This window comes from Phalangium opilio, unplaced genomic scaffold (assembly GCF_054372755.1).
Source record: "Phalangium opilio isolate 3A_F unplaced genomic scaffold, DU_Popi_V2 ptg000055l_1, whole genome shotgun sequence".
In the NCBI taxonomy this organism is placed as follows: Eukaryota; Metazoa; Arthropoda; class Arachnida; order Opiliones; family Phalangiidae; genus Phalangium; species Phalangium opilio.
In genome coordinates, this window is record NW_028324174.1 from 2,906,032 (window position 1) to 2,925,143 (window position 19,112).

Below are 19,112 nucleotides of genomic sequence, written 5' to 3' on the forward strand. Positions count from 1 at the left end.
CTCCTTATACATTAAGAGCAGTATGAAGTCTTATCTAAGAGAGCTACCGCTCTACTAGAATTTTCATAAGTGGATTAGTAAGGGTTCCGTAGGGGAATTAAAATGAAAACACCAGAATTCTTATATATTTCCAATTAACATTTCTACCGAAATTAAAGTTATATTTATTTCTTACTGTTCTTTGTCCTCGACTCGATGAATAAATGATGGAGAACAAGAAAAAAAAACAATTAAAACACTTCGACGAGCACTTTCGCACAAGAAAAGTTTTATTCGTCCCGAATTTCACTTGGATAAGGGATAACTTCCTGGTAACTTGGTAGGGGTGATATTCGAACGTTCGTCGTGCAGGGCTTCGCCGTCACTATCAGTTTTCGAATGAAGTGGAGAGCCCCCAGAATGGGCTTTTATCCTTTTTGACAATGAGTTCTAAGGCAGTAGCTTCTGGACGAATCATGAGGCGTCTTGATGACGTTATGAGTTTAAAACTAGCACTTTCTGGAAAAACCATGCACGTAATGCACGTAGGCCAATGCTTTTTTGAAAAATACTGATCTTGGTTTTCTAGATTTTGCACGTGTTAAGGATGTGGCCTGGTACGGGGATTCTATTTTGCAATTTTCTGGAAAGATTACTGTCAATCGTGATATATGGCCCTTATTCTATTTAGTTAGTAAACTTGGAATTTCAAGGGTTAGTGTCATCTTTCAAGCCCAAGTACTATATATGTTATATAAATCGGCAAAATGTAATGTCCCAGAATAGTTAATTTTATGTAAATATTATAGAATCCTATAAGATAAAATCGATTCATGAAATATTAATTGAGGTGTATTAAATCAACGTTTATTTAAGAAAGCAATATTACGTTTATTTAGTTCTTTAATTTGTTATGTGAAAAACTCTTTTTTTAAAAATTTAATATGAAAAAACGTAAATGAGAGAAAAGAAAAAGAGAAAGAAACATTAAACATTTAAATCGTAATTTAAAATCAAATGAAATCTCATCTCAAACGGTTACATACCCCCCCCCCCCTCTCATCTAAAAGTTCGTCCCGAACTATAATTTGTACGCCACAAAAAGTTATCTAAAGTAATATGTCTCTCTAAGTACGGGAAAATCAGTTATAGGTGATGGGGATTTGTTCAACGGAATGAACGGATATTTGGAGTTCGAGGATTGCGGCGGTTGCGGCGTGATAAATTTTCGGGTATGGTGAAGTTACTGGGCAACACCCATCTACCCATCTTCTATGAGGTGTTTGGTGGTTCTCGCCTTCTCCCATCGTACGTTGGATCAGATCGTTGGTGTCCGTGGCTTGTGTGTTCAGAGGTAAGGGGATATTTGTGAGGCATTCATTAATTGAATGACCTGCGATTTGGCATTCCCGGCATGTCGCGTGGGGATTGGGATAGACGCCCGCATCTTCTCTCAATGGCATCTCATTGAAACGTTGGGGGGTCATGGAGCTGCGATGTCTCACAGACGGGTTCTGATGGTCGCGATACCCGTAAAACTTTGTTCTTTGAATGTTAATTCGTCGAGGGTAATTTTGCGAGTTGTGGCTGTTGGTAAGGGGATGCAACATGAAATATCGATCACCATTGGCCTCCGTGATAATATCTGGTCTTATATTGGTGTTACGGTAATCGTTGAACCTTGGCCGATCCCTTATCTCTTCTTCTTGGGTTTCTGTAGGAGGATGGGTTTGAATTGGATTGGGAAATCTTCTGGGTTACTTGGGGCAGCTGGGGGGATGAAGGGATCGTCTAATTCCCATATTTCCTCTTACTGTGGAGGCATATGATTCAATATCTCGGACAGTCCCACGTAAAAATAAAATGACTATATCAACGTCGAATCCGATGTGTAAAAACTTAAATTTTTTAAACTTTTTGAGTACTTGTAACGCGAAACAGAGAAGGGCTATCTAAAACTATCGAATCGTGACGCTATATTAGCGTTAGTCGAATGTTGTGTAAATGTACTACGCGGTAACATTCAACTAACAGACGGGCAAAAGATGCAATCGAAGAAACACCGTATTGTGTTGCATAAACTTTGTAGAAAAAATCCACTTGCTAAGAGAAAACAGATTCTAGTTCAGAAAGGAGGTTTTCTCCCAATTTTATTAGCACCGTTACTCTCAATCATTAGTTCAGTTGCTGGCTCTGCCATAAATCATGCCATAAATAAATAAATGGCTCGGAAAATGATTTTGGTGTCCGAAGACGCTTTACTTCGAATGAAAAATACTAATACCGAAGATGTCGCTCTCGAATCGGACATACCATCCTTGGATAAAAAAATGAAAACTATTCTCGACAACCCTCGTATTTGCGAATCGGAGAAATTAACTTTATATAATCAAACTATGCAACGACACATTGCATCTAATCGGAAACCAGTTGAAAAACACAATCAATCAGTGAAAAAAACCTGGTACGAAAAAATTGCAACTTCTATTCCACCGAGCATGCTTCCTGACGCGATATCGTTGTATACTTGGACATTGAGGTATATTTCGTGGAACGAACTTGGAGAAATGGAAATTGGGGGAAGGGTGGTGCCCGGATCTAACGTTGTCGATTTAATTTACGATGCGGTTAGAAAAACCATACCAAATACCGACACAACGGGCTACAAAAGCTTCTACGAAATATTGCAAAATAACGATGTACCGAAAAAATTTATCAAAAACCCTACTAGAGCGCGTGTATTGAAATCATTATTGTTTAACGCGACACCACCCAAACTTAATCAATGGGTGACGATTTGATTGTAATTACAAATAAAACGTTTATCACGAGTTATGAGCGTTTATTTCCCTTTCGTATCTCAAAATGGATCGTTGTGCAGAAGTTGTAGCGGAAGGTATCGTGTCCAGATTATTTCAATCCTTTTCAAAAAATCCAAAAATATTAACCGGCGTCTTAATTATATTATGTTTCGTAATAATCGAAGTTTTCGACTTCTTAATATTATACTATGCGACACGCACATCCGGAAATAGTACCATTTATGAATAAGCTAGAAAATATTTATTATGACGTATCTGACTCTGGTGGGTACATTGGTATTCGCGGATTGTATCGTTCAGCTAAAGAGAAGGGTCTCAAAGTGACGACAAAAAACGTTAAAGAATTTTGACAAAAGCAAGATAACTATACTCTACATAAAAATACCAGGTGGCGATATAATCGAAATAAGACCATCGCGTACGGTATAGACGATCAATGGCAAGCCGACCCCATTGACCTTCAGAAACTTTCCAAAAAAAACAAAGGCTATTGATATATACTTGCTTGTATAGATATTTTTAGTAAACACGCTTTCGTTGAACCGGTGAAAGATAAGAAAGGAGATACTATAGTAAAGGCGTTGAAAAAGATACTTGATGGTGAAAGAAAACCAAGGCGAATACAGAGTGACCATAGGAATGAGTTTGTGTGTAAAGCCGTGTATAGATAAGAAAGCGTTTTTGCTTAAAATGTTTGTAAAGGTAGTTTAAAAATTAATAATTATTTTCTTCAATTTTGCCTTAATTGTCTAAAATATAAAAATAAACAAATTGAAGTAAGACTATAGTTTTTATTTGAGAAATAATATAAAAGTTCAGTAAACTAGAGAAATTATATAAATTACCCAGATCCACGAATCCAACCTGTTTTCCAAAAAACATCTTACACAGATGTAGCCCTGAGCAGACCAACAAACAAACAAAACAAAATAAATCCCACATCTCAACCCCAACGACGACCTGGACAACGGGAGAGACACCCAAAGCAGGCTAAATCCAGACGTACCAGCGCCTCCCATAAACCGGAACCTAAGAACAAGACTAATAAAGGGAAGTTTCATAACCCTTACGTGGGCAGAATGGCACAAGAACGTGCGTCACTATGCAAGATAAGAGTAATGGAAAAATATAGGAGTTACTTCATCGGGAACTGCTCCGCTAGAGCCAACGAAGCTCTTATCCGTAAGCACCTACTGAGCGAAGGCATCAAAGGTCTAGGGATCAGACAGTCTTATAAATCGAAAAACGAGAATAGCTACACTAAAAGCTATATAATTAGATCTTGTAGTGACACGGCTGATGTGGCGACGGTAAAATAGTAACTTTAAACCAAAGGTGGAATGAAATATACTTTGTGCTTTGCAGAGTAAACGTAATGGAAACTCTCAGGTACACAAATTAATGCGTGTAACAAAATTCTTTGGTTAAACAAAAAGTCAAAAACAATAATATTCGCGACGGTAAAATAGTAACTTTAAACCAAAGGTGGAATGAAATATCAAGTACAAAACAGGTGAGAAAAAAAGAAATTATGTATTAAGAACTTCTCCGTTGTAACCTCAACAGTTACGGTCTCCGTATTTATGTCTTTAAGAAACGGTCTTGGTTCTGATCGAGACGTTCACTAGCTGAAAGATCTGTCCATTAACATTTCTAATTGTTCTTCCGTAAAGATTTGTCCTTCTTGCGCTGGCAATTCTGACTCTCGCTTATCCATAGATTTAAGTAGTTCTCCTAAATACTCGACTATCAGATCTTTTGTAATTTTTTTGCCTCTGAGACGCCCTGCGAAACAAATACGAATACTAAATGTAGGATTATAATTTGAAAGGAAAATAATTTAATTGAACTGGACACGCGAGTAGTAGAGTGTGTAATTAAGTACACAGTAGCTATCTGAGTCGCCTTAATTTGTAACAAGAAACGTCGCGTCCAATACAATACACGGAGTATTCGACGTTGTACTTTGCGAAGTAAACGTAACGAAACTTTACTTTTCGTCCTAATCACGTTCTCGTGCTTTGGTTTGGCATTAGCACGAATCACAACCTTCTCGTCTATCGAGTTGCTAGTCACAATACGATAAACTATCACGGGTTTAGTCTGCCCAAAGCAGTGACAACGATCTTGGGCTTGCAATTGGCGCTGCGGAGTCTTTTCGTGACAATAACTGAAAGGAAATAAATTTTAATTAAATTATGGCAGGCGCGGGTTTAAACGAATACACTCACCCAATCGGAATCAATAATAATCTCAGTGTCTGCTATGGCCAAATTAATATCCAATCCACCAGCACGCGTACTTATAAGCAATACGAACTTCTCAGGATCATTTTCAAACTGGCTGATGTTCTCGGCGCGATCCTTTAACGACATTATCCCGTCCAAGCGACAAAATTTGTATTCACGCGTGACGCAATAGTCGTGCAAAATATCGAGTAGTATCGTCATTTGAGAAAATATCAAAACATGCCAGTTAAATGATACAAAGTTCATGAAGTTATCCAACAACAAAATTAGGACTCTTAACACGAGTGGTGCGCGAGTACTCGACTCGATAACAACATATTGAGAAACTCGTAAGAGATGCGAGTAGCTTTTTAACTTCCTAAATACTCGACCATGAGCTCATTAGCATTTATTTTGAAAATAACCCGTTTAATGTTTAATTAATCAATCACTAACGATCTTTTGAACTACTCAGATCTACATCTTTATAAATCAAAGTCCTGACTGACTGATAATCAACGCCCAACTCAAACCGCTTGCCCTGGAAGGCTGAAAATTTGCGGGAACATACTAAGAAAGATTTTTCCAATCCGCCGCCATCTTAATAAATGGCGCCTAGAAGTATAAAAAAATCTTCTCTATGCAACAAAGTCCGCGCATTTCAACCGATTTCGCAAATATTTAGTACACTGGTTTCCTCCAACCTAAGTAGTATAGGGCTACACTTCGTACCTCTGTAGGTGTAGAATGTAGGTGTAGAGTGTAGGTGTAGAATGTCAAGGTCACAGTGTCAATGCCCTCTCGCCACGCCCCCTTGGGAAACTCGCGCCACCTGGCGCGCCCCCAACTCGCGCGCGCCCCCTCGCGGGAAAACTTGCGCGCCCCCTGGCGGGAAAACTTGCGCGCCCCCTCGCGCCCCGTTGCGGGAAAACTCGCGGGCCCCCCGCGCGCCCCCTGGCGGCTGCGCCCCCTGGCGGGAAAACATTGCGCGGGTATCTGGCAGTCCTGTCTACAACTGTATCTGTGACGTCATTGGCGGGAAAATCTACAACTGTATCTGTGACGTCATTGGCGGGAAAATCTACAACTGTATCTGTGACGTCATTGATAAGAGACGAATGGAAGCTTTAAACGTACATTGCCAAGGCTTAAATCTTCTACAATTGTATCTGTGACGTCATTCAAAGAGTTGTTGTGTCGCGTAAGGGGCTGCGGCATAGTTTTATCATTGTTAAATGAAGATGTGTCAAGTTCATAGTGTAGCGGATAAATTAGAGGTTTGGATCGGTAACGTCTTATCCCCGGAGGTTTACTGGAAAAGGACTGATACGGGTGTAGAGTTATGTTTGCAAAAGGACCTATGGTGTAATATCTTTGAGTATACCAACGAGATTGATACGTTCTTCAAGGGTAATTCGCCGCGTTTTTCCGTTTGGTTATATCCTACTACTTCAAATTTGAAATTGGAATGTTTTACCCGTGGAAAGAAACGTATATTGGACATTAGAAAATACACTAGAGGAAAATGTGAAAAATATAACGTCATGTACGCTTCTGGCGAGGGAATTTCCCTTAATCATACTTCTTGGGAACACTTAAAAAAAATTAGAGGACTGCTTGACAATGAGTTGGTAGAGAAAACTAGAGCCGTGGAATCCATGAGAGAAGCTGTTCTTAAGAATCTGACTGAAATATTATTGGAAATAACCAAATATTGTCAAAACGAGGCCTGTCAAAACCAGATTGCTCACGATGTACAATGTGAATTAGAGGAAAGTGATTGGAATGAAAGAGTGCAAAAAAACCTCATTAAAGCCTTGAAAAAAATTGATTATGAAAAAGTTTTGGAAAATTATAGAAATGATTTTGGTTCTAACCAACCAATTGACGAGCCATTTCTTTTTAATTGTATCATAAACGATATTGACTTTTTCAAAACTAAGTTAATCTATACTTGATATTCAAGTAATCTCAATGTTATTTGTTTATGATCTGTATAATTGCTGATTTAAATAAAAAAACCACAATAAAATACACTAAAAGTAAATAAAATACACTAAGGTACAATAAATCTATAATAAAACACAATTGAACACTCTAAAACTACACTAAACCAAGATAAATTATCACTATGCAGCCAAAGGTAGAAAAAACTAGTTGGTTTATATTGAACTAACATTGGGAGAAAAGCGTTCAAGAATGGTACACCTACTGTTTCCGTTTTGTCGTGACAGATGTTCGTGGAATGGTTAGTTGATTCAAACGAAAAATATCGTAATAATTTTGGAGTGATATTGGGGATGTAGGTAAGGAAATTTATTTCGTTTTACTTTAATGTTATAAATGCACAATATATAAATAAACTAATAATAATAAACTAAATACACTAATAATAAACTAAATAAAAAACTTTGTTTCACGTGTTATTATGATCAATATGATATTGAGTCTTACAGAAACTTTGTGAAAATACACATGTACCCCACGTATTACGTGATATAGGAAATATAATACAAAAGTAACAGAAATTAAACAATATTTTACAAGGATTTTTAAATTACACGGGAACTGGGGGGGTAAAGTTTAAATTTATACATTAAAAGTAATATTACAAGCGGGGGTATTTTAAGATTTTGAATTCGACGTCTGTTTCATCGAATATTAGGGGACGTTTAACGGCGTGGTAAATATTTTTAAATGTTTCTTTACAAATGGTTTCCGGAAAAATAGTGAATAAGGGGGTAGTGTAGCAATTGTTACACCAATTGTTACCCTTATCCAGAACGATATTGTCGTAAATATCGTTTCTATCTATAATTGAATGATATTTTACACGGGTCACTTGATCAAAGTCTTTCTCAATATTCATATCGATATCGTAATAACACGTGGAACAAAGTTTTAATATACGTTTTGAATCGTTTTCGTGACACCTTAAGTAATGTGTGTTTTTGTTGGGGCACGCAAAAACATTTTCTAATTTAAAATAGTCTTTTACAACATGATTACCGTGACGCCAATCGGGAATATTGTGAGGTAATTCCGAGGGGTGCATCATAACATAATTGTACTGAAGAAATGAAAGTTTATAATGCGCTTTAACTCGAGTGTCGAAAACATCTTGCGCCGAAAGATAGTTTAAAATGTTTGAATCGAGGCACTGACCGGCGGTAGCGAGTGTTTCTTCAAGTTCAGTAGCGATATGAGTTGGTAAACAACCCGAATAAAGATCATGCCGAGAAGCGAGTTCATACTCGTATAGTATATTAAAAGTTTCGCGCGACGCTTCTTTAGCCAAGGTATACAGAGAAGGTATATTCGATAAAGACATGACTATTATTATGGCGGGGAGAATTTGATAGTTTTTAGATCTGAATACAGTAACTTATGGTTAGTAGCGAACTTGATTATCCAGCAGATATACTTTTCGTCACGGGGGGAAAGAATCATATTATATTAATAAATCCACGGTACTATAGTCATCAACCGAATACACCCTCAAGTAACATTGGCTCGCTCGTTAACGTATCTGCCTTTAAACTCGTTGTTCTATGTATCACGAGTTCGAATCCCCTTAGCGAGAGTCCTTAACAAGCGAACCAAGGTTACTTTTGTAAAGGATATATTTTTATAATAAACAGTTGTTTTTATAAAGCGAAAACAAGGTTGGTTGACGTCAAAGATAATTGGAAATATATTTTCTCTCTTATAACAAACAGTTGTTGGTTATAGACTTCGTTCCATAAAATACTATTAAGCTAGCTAGGACCCGAGGCTTCGTTATACCTGAAGGTGAATAATATAGCGCCTATACCGTGATAAAAATATATTTTGCTCCTTTAACAGTTGTTGGTTATAGACTTCGTTCCATAAAATACTATTAAGCTAGCTAGGATCCGAGGCTTCGTTATACCTAAGGTGAATAATATAGCGCCTATACCGTGTTATATTTTTCTCTCTTATAACTAACAGGTGTTTTTATAAAGCGAAAACAAGGTTGGCGTCAAAGGTAATTCGAAATATACGTGTGACGTCAAGGTTATAGACTTCGTTCTACAAAAATCTATGAACCTCGGTTCAGCATACCTTAAAGGACGAGAATCATTCGGACCGGAAAATACTTTACTAACAACTTGCTATAACAAATTTCCATAAAAAGGTGAGTACTTTATACTTTTCAAATGGACTAGAAAATTTAGTAAAAGGGAAATAGTTATTTTATACAGCGAATCAAAGTAAGAGACACGCTCTTGTGACCGAAATGGAAGAAGAAAATATAATAGAATCTCCGAGAAAAAAACAAAAAATAGAAGACGTTAAAGTAACGTCTTTACAAGATATCGCTATAAAAAATTTGATGCATGTTTTTAAATATAAGTTGCATAATGAAAGATATTTTAATTTTAACGATGTAAAAAATTTTATACCGAAAACTTTTTGGGGGTAAATAGAATCAGTCTTTTTTAAAGCCGCCGAAGTAGAGAAACATCGACCACCTGGAACTTTCGAAGATTTGGATATAAGTAAATCAAAATCGTCTATAGAGAGAAAAATAGTGTTCGACGAATTCATTCCCTTAACGTTTGAAGAATTTGAACTAGTGCATCGCAATCGGATAGAAACGCCACCATTTATCTTAACAAATGAACAAAATCATTTACATTACCAATATTTTGCAAAAATTTGCTATTGTGGTTGCCCTCAAAATTATAGACGAATATGTCCCGGTTGCTATTTTCATCATAGTTTAAACGATTGTTTAAACGCTAAATATGAACAGTTAACTGATCACTATCAGGTTAATAGTAAAGATGCGTTACACTATTATATCTGGAACTATAACAAAAGTTGGTGTTCCAACTGCATTTTACAACCATTATTCTCATTAAAAGATGCTGACGATTGCGAACAAACTACTGATTGGCATAGTCCGTCAAATAATTATCCCTTCGAACACGGTTTTATGGGGGAAGACATTAACCGTAACACTACTCCAAGACCTACAATAGAAGACGCGTTCTAACAGTTAATTACGTACAGGCGCCGCTCCAACTGAATTTTACCATAAACTCTAAATTTCCCTGAATTTTTTGCCTTAGTTTTCCCAGTTTCCCAGGTTTGTACGAACCCTGAATTCAACCTAGTACAGATAGGCAATTCAACTCTATTATGAAAAATACAGAAATAATATCCTAATAACTTAATTGATTGGTTAAGAAAATTAAAATTAATAATAAAACAGTTCACCACAATGTTTAATAGTGTCATTTATTTTATGTTTTTCTTTACAAACAAGAGATGTTTCATTAAGAGTTTGTTTTTTAAATGAATAGATATTGTTGTTGTTTATTTGTCCTTGATATTTCTTTTTTCGTTCTTTTCATTTTTAATAAAATGAGGGGGCAGAGACCGAAGAAACGATTTCATCTGTTTCTGAGGTTTATTTCAAGTAACGTACTCTAGTCCCGAGATGCACACACGCGCTGCTGTTTTTCAATTAAGCGCAATTTTTGACAATTACTTCTTAACTTCTTCAACGTAATTCGCGGGGAAATATTAACCATTTTGAAACACTCAACCTCAATCTATACTCCTATTAAACTTCAAATCCCAACCCGTAACTCGAACTCAAACCCCACCCGTAACCCAAACCCTAACCGTAACCAACCTCGAACCCTATACCTAACCCGAACTCAATCCTAAGAGATGTTTCATTAAGAGTTTGTTTTTTAAATGAATAGATATTGTTGTTGTTTATTTGTCCTTGATATTTCTTTTTTCGTTCTTTTCATTTTTAATAAAATGAGGGGGCAGAGACCGAAGAAACGATTTCATCTGTTTCTGAGGTTTATTTCAAGTAACGTACTCTAGTCCCTAGATGCGCACACGCGCTGCTGTTTTTCAATTAAGCGCAATTTTTGACAATTACTTCTTAACTTCTTCAACGTAATTCGCGGGATACATATCCACGAGGTCGTCTTGACGACTTTTGCACCAGCCTTTTTCGTACGTATATATTAACGTTTTTCTAAAAAAGGTTTTATTCACTTATTATAAATTATGGCATGCAGATTAAAATTTATTCATCCTTATCAATGGTTTGCTCCGGACCAACTATGTCGGGAAAATCGACATTTGTATTTAAATTGTTGGAAAATAGTCGATTAATGATTGAGCCACCTCCAGATCGTATAGTTTATTGTTATTCTATGTATCAACCAAAATTTGACGAATTAAAAAGAAAAATTGGAAATATCGATTTTATAAAAGGTTTACCGCCTAATGACGAAGATTTCTTCGATAGGACTAAAAATAATCTGTTGATTTTCGACGACTTATCATCCGAGTGTAATAGTAGCAGTCAAATTTCTGATTGGTTTGTCAAGGGGTCTCATCATCTCAATACCTCGTTGATTTTAATTACGCAGAACCTCTTCGCTAAGGGGAAAGAGGCCAGGACAATAAGTCTTAATTGTTCTTATATAATTATCTATAAATCTCCGAGAGATTCGTCCGCTGTTGAATACCTAGGACGGCAAACGTTTCCCAAAAAGAAACATTTTTTAGCTAAAGCCTATGAAATGGCTACGGAGAAACCGCATAGTTATATATTAATTGATTGTAAACAGGACCAAGATGATAAACTTCGTTTAAGGAGCAATGTCCTTCCTTCTGATGGTCCTATGATAGTTTTTGTCGAGGATTAAATTAACGTGAACTCGCCAAAATAAATTATTTACCATAACGATGGTACCCCGATCACTTCGTCCACACTATCCCTTCTTACACGTTTTAAAACATAGTAAACAAAGAAAAAAAATTCTTAAAAATAGTAGCAATGCTCAGATAAAAGCTATTTGCAATATTTGTCATAATATTACAACTGGAGGCTTGCCAATCACCAAGGCTCAAAAGGCAAAACTTAGGAGTCATAAAAGGGTTATAAGAAGATTAGCTTTGAAATCTTTGTCATTAAAAAAGAAACGTCGTTTGATGACGAATCAAACAGGAGGATTCTGGCCTTTACTACTAGGAACATTGGTACCTAGTGTAATTTCGGCGATTAACGCTGCACGATGAAAAAAATGATACTAGTTCCGGCTTCGACAGTTTTGTCGACCGTAGATAGAGAACTATCCGATTTAGACAAAGAAATGAGTGAAATTCTTGAAAAACCAGGAAACAAAATTGAGAGAATATTTGACAACGCTACAAAAGTTTCTAAACGTTAAGAAATTTGTTGAACCACCGACCGTAAAATTAAGTCAACCCTCTATTGTACAACCATTGCCAGTTCCAATGGTTCCCACATCGACACCTAATCTAATGCCTCCAAATATAATTCCATCAACACCTACAAATGTGATGCCAACGCAGTCACCAGCAGTAACAGCACCAGCTCCGCCATTTACATTTACTGCTCCAGTATCTACTGTATTACCAAATCCTGAAAGGTTTAAAAAGAATAGGAAAAACAGTATGGCCCAAGTAATTCACGAATATCAAGAACTGAAAAAATTGTACTCTCCGCTTGAACTAAGAAGGAAACCTAAAAAAAATTCCAAACCAAAAGAAGAAGAATCAATCATAACTGTAAGACGACAAAACAAAAGACGAAAGACGGAAAATAAATGGATCGATTTATACGAATAAAGTTTATTGATTACAATACATGTCTTTATGATTTAATAAATGATTGCACATAAACAAAAGTACCATTGCTTCGTTATACATTAAATCATGAGGATTATATAAGTCTTGAATAATCATATCTAGGGTATAGCCGTTACACATGTTAAATAAATAGAAAATACAATGTAGTCCACACGTTTCTGACAAAGGATATTGTATAGGTACGTTGTTAAAATACCATTTACTAGCGTAAAGGTTAAGGTCTACAAGATTGTAGTAAAAAGGATCATTTCCGTAAGAATCAAAAAAGGTACCTATTCCATTATCTACGTAGATTGCTAACCAGTGAAGGCCTCGGCTTGATTTTGGTTCCGTATTCAAACAAAAACAATATTTTTTCTGTCTGGGTGGTAATGGTTTTTGATCAAAGGCAAAAACACCGAGAAAAAATGGTTTTGTTACGGATTCACACGTTAAAAATTCGTTTATTTCTACGGTGTTCATTCTCCTGAGGGATTGTAAATCACGGTGCGATCTTTTGAAATTATTATTTCCGATTCAAATTCCGCGTAAACAATAGCCGTTACATTATGAACCAACGGAGACTTAAATTTCATTGATATTCTCAAGTTTCCTTGTTTATTCCGTGATAGATGGTCAGCACTAGCATGCTCTTCCGGGGTTAAATCAAATCCGTAGAGAACGTTACCTTCTTTATATTCTTCGTAAGAAACACAATTTCCTTTATTTCTTTTGAACAAGTCCAAAGCCGTATAATTTGAAAGATACTCTCGGGAATACTCGTTAACGTTATAGTTTGGCGTAAACGGAGGGTTGGGAAATGTTTGGTTCCCTATTGTTAAGGCCAAGTAGTTTAAATTGAAATGAGCAAATTCGAAACCATTTAAACTCAGATCGCCGTTAAAGGCTGCCGTTCTAACTAAACCAATAATTACCCGGGCTGGCATTTTGTTCATAAATACATTTTCGCGTGTAATATCCGTTAAACCACTGCTAATAGAAAAGTATTTTAACACGGTCCGGTTAATAGGGTAAATAACGTTATGTTTTTCATGAACCATAGCGTGAGCTAACATTATTTCCGCATTTACCTTAACCTTTTTAATTAGTAAAGTTACGTCTAATATTTTAAATTTAAATTTTTGATTTGCTATTGTTGAGATAATAGCAAATTCGTTTACTGACTTTATGAATCGAAACCTAACATCTACGTTATTTAAAAGAAACTTGTCCATTCGACACACATCAAGATGTAAATCACCGATCATATCAACGGGGTTTGAGAGGGCTACGCGATTTTTCCTTTTCAACATACCATTGTTATCATTTTTATTCGCAGCTAAAAACATTTTTGCGGCGTCTACTGGATTATCTTTGTAGTACATTTTTGCAGATAGATAGGAATTTTTAGCACTGTCACCGTAATTTAGATGCGTTTCAAAGAATGCCAAATACGGATAAGCGTTTGTCGAAGTATTAACTTGAGTATCTCCGAAAAACACATCTACTTGATTAAACAGAGCAGCGTGTAACAAATTCACAGGACCCACATCCGTTTATAGAGCAGTTAATGCAGAACCATCATCTTTGAGTAATTTTACTCTAACTTGTAACAATGTTTTAGCCAAGTCCGTATAGAGATCATTAGATCCTGGAACAAAGAACTCAATAGGGCCTTGATCCGAAATTGATGCCAAAGGCTTGTAAATTACGTAGTCACTATTTTCAACATTGTAATTCGCCGGTGGTACCGCGAATAAATCCAGTTCTGACATCATACCCTCAACCATGTTTATTGTTTTTCAGTCCAAAAAGTCAGTCTTGGTTCGTTTTTTCTTTATGCTTCGATTTCTAGTCTTCAGCTTTCTACGGCGACCCGAACCAGTTTGCGGTTGTGACAAGTGTTGACTCGCTTTTTGTAATAAATTGGCTCCAGCTTCGCTCAAATTAGATTTCAGAGACTCTTTTAGGTTTCTACCCGCAATGTAATCACCAGCTATTTTGGACCCAGTTCTTAGGGCTTCTCTTCCTAATGCTTTTCCAACGGGCTTAAAAACTGGTGTTATAAATCTTATTAAGCTTTTAAAAATGCTCCCAAGACCATTTCCTCTCTGAAATACTGGTCCCCGGAAGTGACTAAGACCACTTCCGGTAAGACCACTTCCGGTTTGGTTCAAGTAGTAATTTAGGTATATGTTACTTCGTGTCATGTTTGAGTATGAAATGAAGTTTTATGACTGATTTGTTTAACTTAAACATAATATTCTCTCCATAATCAGTTCTCATGTCTATTTCTATCATTTCAAATGACGGACATCTTAATGGGTAATAGTCAATGTTTTGAAACTGATGGACGGCTAACGTTGTTGATTTATCATTGACTATAGGCACAACCCTTAGTAACGGACCATAGACATCACCAACTACTTGAGGTAGTATTAAATTTGTATAAATATATAAACTTGCAGTGCCCTTGTCAATATCCGCTATACTCTTGCTAGTTGAATTTCTAAGAGGATAGTCCATTTGATCCTCGTGAAACCCTAACAATCTTCCAAGACCCGACTTTTCTTTCGTGAACAGTAGATAATAATCATTTACACATTTGATATTTACTTTTCCGTCGGGATTCAGGTTTATTTTAATCATAGATCTATGTTCCGTAGGAATTTCATTGGTCATAGCTTCGATGACGTTTTCAATGCTTGTATATTGCCCCGGTTGTATTTGTAATATCAACTCTCGAGCATTTTTATGACCTTTTCTCTTCCTGATGTAGAAAAAATTATTGGAACTATCTAGGACGAGAGGGTCCTCTTTCTTTCTTTTAACGAGTTCTTCGGGAAACGTAAATCTTTCTTTTATCCATTCCATGGAACTCAATCCTAGGATTTTACCCATCTCCTCAGGTATTTGAACTTCATACCCATTTTTAGCCCTCAGGGCGCAAAAAGCTTTTTCATTATCGTCACTATATGCTACAAACATGTATACCGAAGATCGTATTTCCGGTGGTATGGTATTGTTCATAGTTTTTAATAAATTTTTGTACGCGTCGTAACCATCTCCACGTAAAGTTCCGCCGGTAAATTGCACCTTAAATTGATCCCAAATATTGTCCGTATAATCGTAGACTCCGGCCCTAAAATAAAGATAGTCTGCAGACACATTATCCCAAGCTTTAGGTAAAAATGCTTCGGCAAAACCCACATGCCAGTTTCCATTCAAATGCAATGGAGCTGGTAATTGAACTTTAAAATGAGATTGCGTGTTTCCCGGAAACACGTTCATAGAAGCCGTACTCACGAGAGTTACGTAAAATGAATCGTTCGACATGACTCGTTAACTTTAAATGTTTTTTATTTTTCAATTACTATTCTATATATTTTACAAGATAACTTTTTGAAGTTCACATTCGTAAAAAGCTCCCCTTATTTCTTCATCATCAAAGTCCTTCACAATATAACAAACGGGGTTTCTGTACAGAATTTTTGAAATGATAAATATTTCCTTGGTCCAGTACCCTTTGTAACCCTTTTCGAACAAAGGTTTGCTTTTTGATAGCCTAACAAGATCACCGGTCTTTAACATTGGTGGTTTTGCACTAGATTGTTTACCATACAGACGTTTCCACACTAAATGCTCATTTTGCATATTGACATCAACAGGAGCGAAACCAGTACTTGAATGTACAGTTGAATTGTAGGGTTTCATTATTTTGGGTAAGGCATCAATGTAATTTAGTTTCTTCGTTCTAGTTAATAACTTGAAGATTTTATCCTTTAAAAGTTCTATTAAACCTTTCAATTACTCCGCATTTAATCGCACCTACACTAGTATAAAGACTTATCCCCTCTTTTCTTAAATAATCTTTAAACAATTTTGATAAAAATTCGCTACCTTGATCAACATTAATTCGTAACGGTTTTCTTTCTTTAATAACTCTCCGCAAAGCTTTCAAAACCTCTTTACTAGTTTTATTTTTCAAAGGAAGACTCCAAGCATATTTTGAGAGGATATCAATAATAGTTAGAATATATTGAAACCCTTTATTATATTTCTTAAGATTTCGTAGATCGATCAAGTCCCACTGAAATACTTCATTGGCTGTTGTAACGTAAGTATGATTTCTTGGAAAGTATATCCTCCTTGCTTTGTGAATGGTATATGTTGGTTGAGACTGAAGCCATGTCTTAATTTGTTTCTTCGAAACATTTTTCACTCCTTGTTTCAATTTCTTAACGCTACCGTAACTGAGAGGACTTTCACTGTTATAATACACTCGGCTTAACTTATTTTCTATAATTACACTTTCTCAATGAAAGATTTTCTATTTAACCTTGTCAATGTACGCTTAAAGCTATAAGTTCAACCTTTATCAATTCATCCTCATCTACTATATCAATGACGTCACAGATACAATTGTAGAAGATTTAAGCCTTGGCCATGTACGTTTAATAAATTCTCGTCTCTTATCAATGACGTCACAAATACAGTTGTAGAAGAGACTGACAGGTGTTTTCCCGCCAATGACGTCACAGATACAGTTGTAGACAGGACTGCCAGATACCCGCGCAATGTTTTCCCGCCAGGGGGCGCGCGGGGGCCCGCGAGTTTTCCCGCGAGGGGGCGCGCAAGTTTTCCCGCCAGGGGGCGCGCGCGAGTTTCCCAAGGGGGCGTGGCGAGAGGGCATTGACACTGTGACCTTGACATTCTACACCTACACTCTACACCTACATTCTACACCTACGGAGGTACGAAGTGTAGCCCTATACTACTAACCTATAGACGGGATTTTGGGTTCGATTTGTTGCCATCTTTTTAAATGGCGGTCAAAAACTTCAAAAAAAACCTTCCTTATGGAATAGTGTCCGCGTGAAAAGTAATAACTTCAGATTGATTTGACTAGATACCAATTCCCTGTTTTCATTTCTACGTTACAATAGATGAAATGCCGCTATTAGTAAGATGTAGAGAGCTGCATTTCAGTTTAAAACGTTATCATTCAGGGCCGTCGAGAGAGTTTGTGGGCTACGGGAAATTGACTAAATTGACTGCTCTCTATACTCGTCCCGGGCCCTTGGAAGGTGCGGGGCCCCGGGGAGACTGACCGAATTGGCCCACCCTCTCAACGGCCCGGCATTACCATACCATTTTTGTTTACCCAATTCCACCCGTGGCCGACTTCCACCGAAAAGGGTTCTAGCGAACTGAAAACTGAGCATCGAGACTAAAGGCTCGTTTACATGTGAGCGAGAATTGGGCTTAAAGCGGAGAGTAGAAGTTGTAAGTCGAATCTTTTTCTCGCGCCTAAAAAAAGAGCGCCTGCCAAAAGCGTTTGTTCCACCCGCTCCTTCGTTTACATACACTGTTAAACATAAAGGTACTTTGAAGGTACTACAAAATACCTCCGCGACCTTTTTAGTACCCATGAACGTATTCTATTAGTTGTCTCACAGTGCGGGTATTAAATGATTTCAAAAAAGGTATTTTGGAAATATAAGGTATGTAATGAAACCTTTTACAGTTTCTGCGTTTCTGGTGGTATGTTATCGTACCCTGGAAGTAGAAAAGGACTTAACAGATTCCTTTAGTGGGATTTTTAGCTCCGGCGTGCTGATTATAACTAACACAACTGAAGTAAAATACATGCTATAATACTTCTAGCACAAATTCTCTAACACTGACTGTTTACTTCACCAATAGCACAGGTAATGGTAGCGTAGAAGAAATCTCTATTGGAATATTATATATTAACATAAACATATAGAATAGGTTCGGTAGGGTAGTGGTTTTCTACCCGAGATTTAAATATCAATCTCAAGTTTCCTAGCTAGTGGTTTTTCTTGAATATTTAATTACATATAATTAATATTAATTATTTTTTGACAGTTATATACACTAGCATACGTTACATCATTTAAAGGCAATATAATTATGATATAAGGCATACATAATTAATATAAAGGTTTAAATCCGAGCTTACGGCTTCAGTCGCCATTCAGAAAATATCCATGTATATGTCACCCTGAATTTCCTTTAAACTAAGACAGTGTCACACCTTCCTTAACAAGGGGAAGCAAAATTTAGTAACGGGAAATCTAGAGTGGTTGATCCCTTGCTTACTATGCGAACTCTCACGATCCCGCAAGCCTACGGCGCAGACACTTAAAGGCGAGATGGAATTCAAAATTTTACCGTCGTCCCGTAAGCCCACAACACAGACACTAAAAGTTGAGATGGAAGGAAAATTTGACTCTCGTGTCTTTCCGTCTCTTTTACATCGAAATGGTGTATTGCTTACCTTGCCTGAAAACGATTCATGCCCGGAGAAATTAACGAAAAGTTTACCAGTTTCAAATGTGCCGCAAATATTTTTGAGGGCGCGAAAGCATAATTTATACCTGTTTGTGGGTTTTATTTGACACCT

General features: G+C 36.8%; 2 protein-coding genes across 2 annotated transcripts; both read right to left on the reverse strand.

The window, feature by feature from the left end:
* Positions 1 to 4,425: 4,425 nt before the first annotated feature.
* On the reverse strand, positions 4,426 to 5,296 carry LOC149668631 (lymphoid-specific helicase-like). Its single transcript, XM_089840855.1, has 3 exons — positions 5,033 to 5,296; positions 4,796 to 4,955; positions 4,426 to 4,586 (listed from the first exon to the last, which is right to left on the reverse strand). Exons 1-3 carry the CDS (start codon positions 5,294 to 5,296, stop codon positions 4,426 to 4,428), a joined length of 585 nt encoding a protein of 194 aa, XP_089696981.1.
* Positions 5,297 to 13,161: 7,865 nt separating this feature from the next.
* LOC149668632 (uncharacterized protein F54H12.2-like) lies at positions 13,162 to 14,472 on the reverse strand. The gene is made up of 3 exons (XM_089840856.1): positions 14,262 to 14,472; positions 13,998 to 14,186; positions 13,162 to 13,751 (listed from the first exon to the last, which is right to left on the reverse strand). Exons 1-3 carry the CDS (start codon positions 14,470 to 14,472, stop codon positions 13,162 to 13,164), a joined length of 990 nt encoding a protein of 329 aa, XP_089696982.1.
* Positions 14,473 to 19,112: the final 4,640 nt, after the last annotated feature.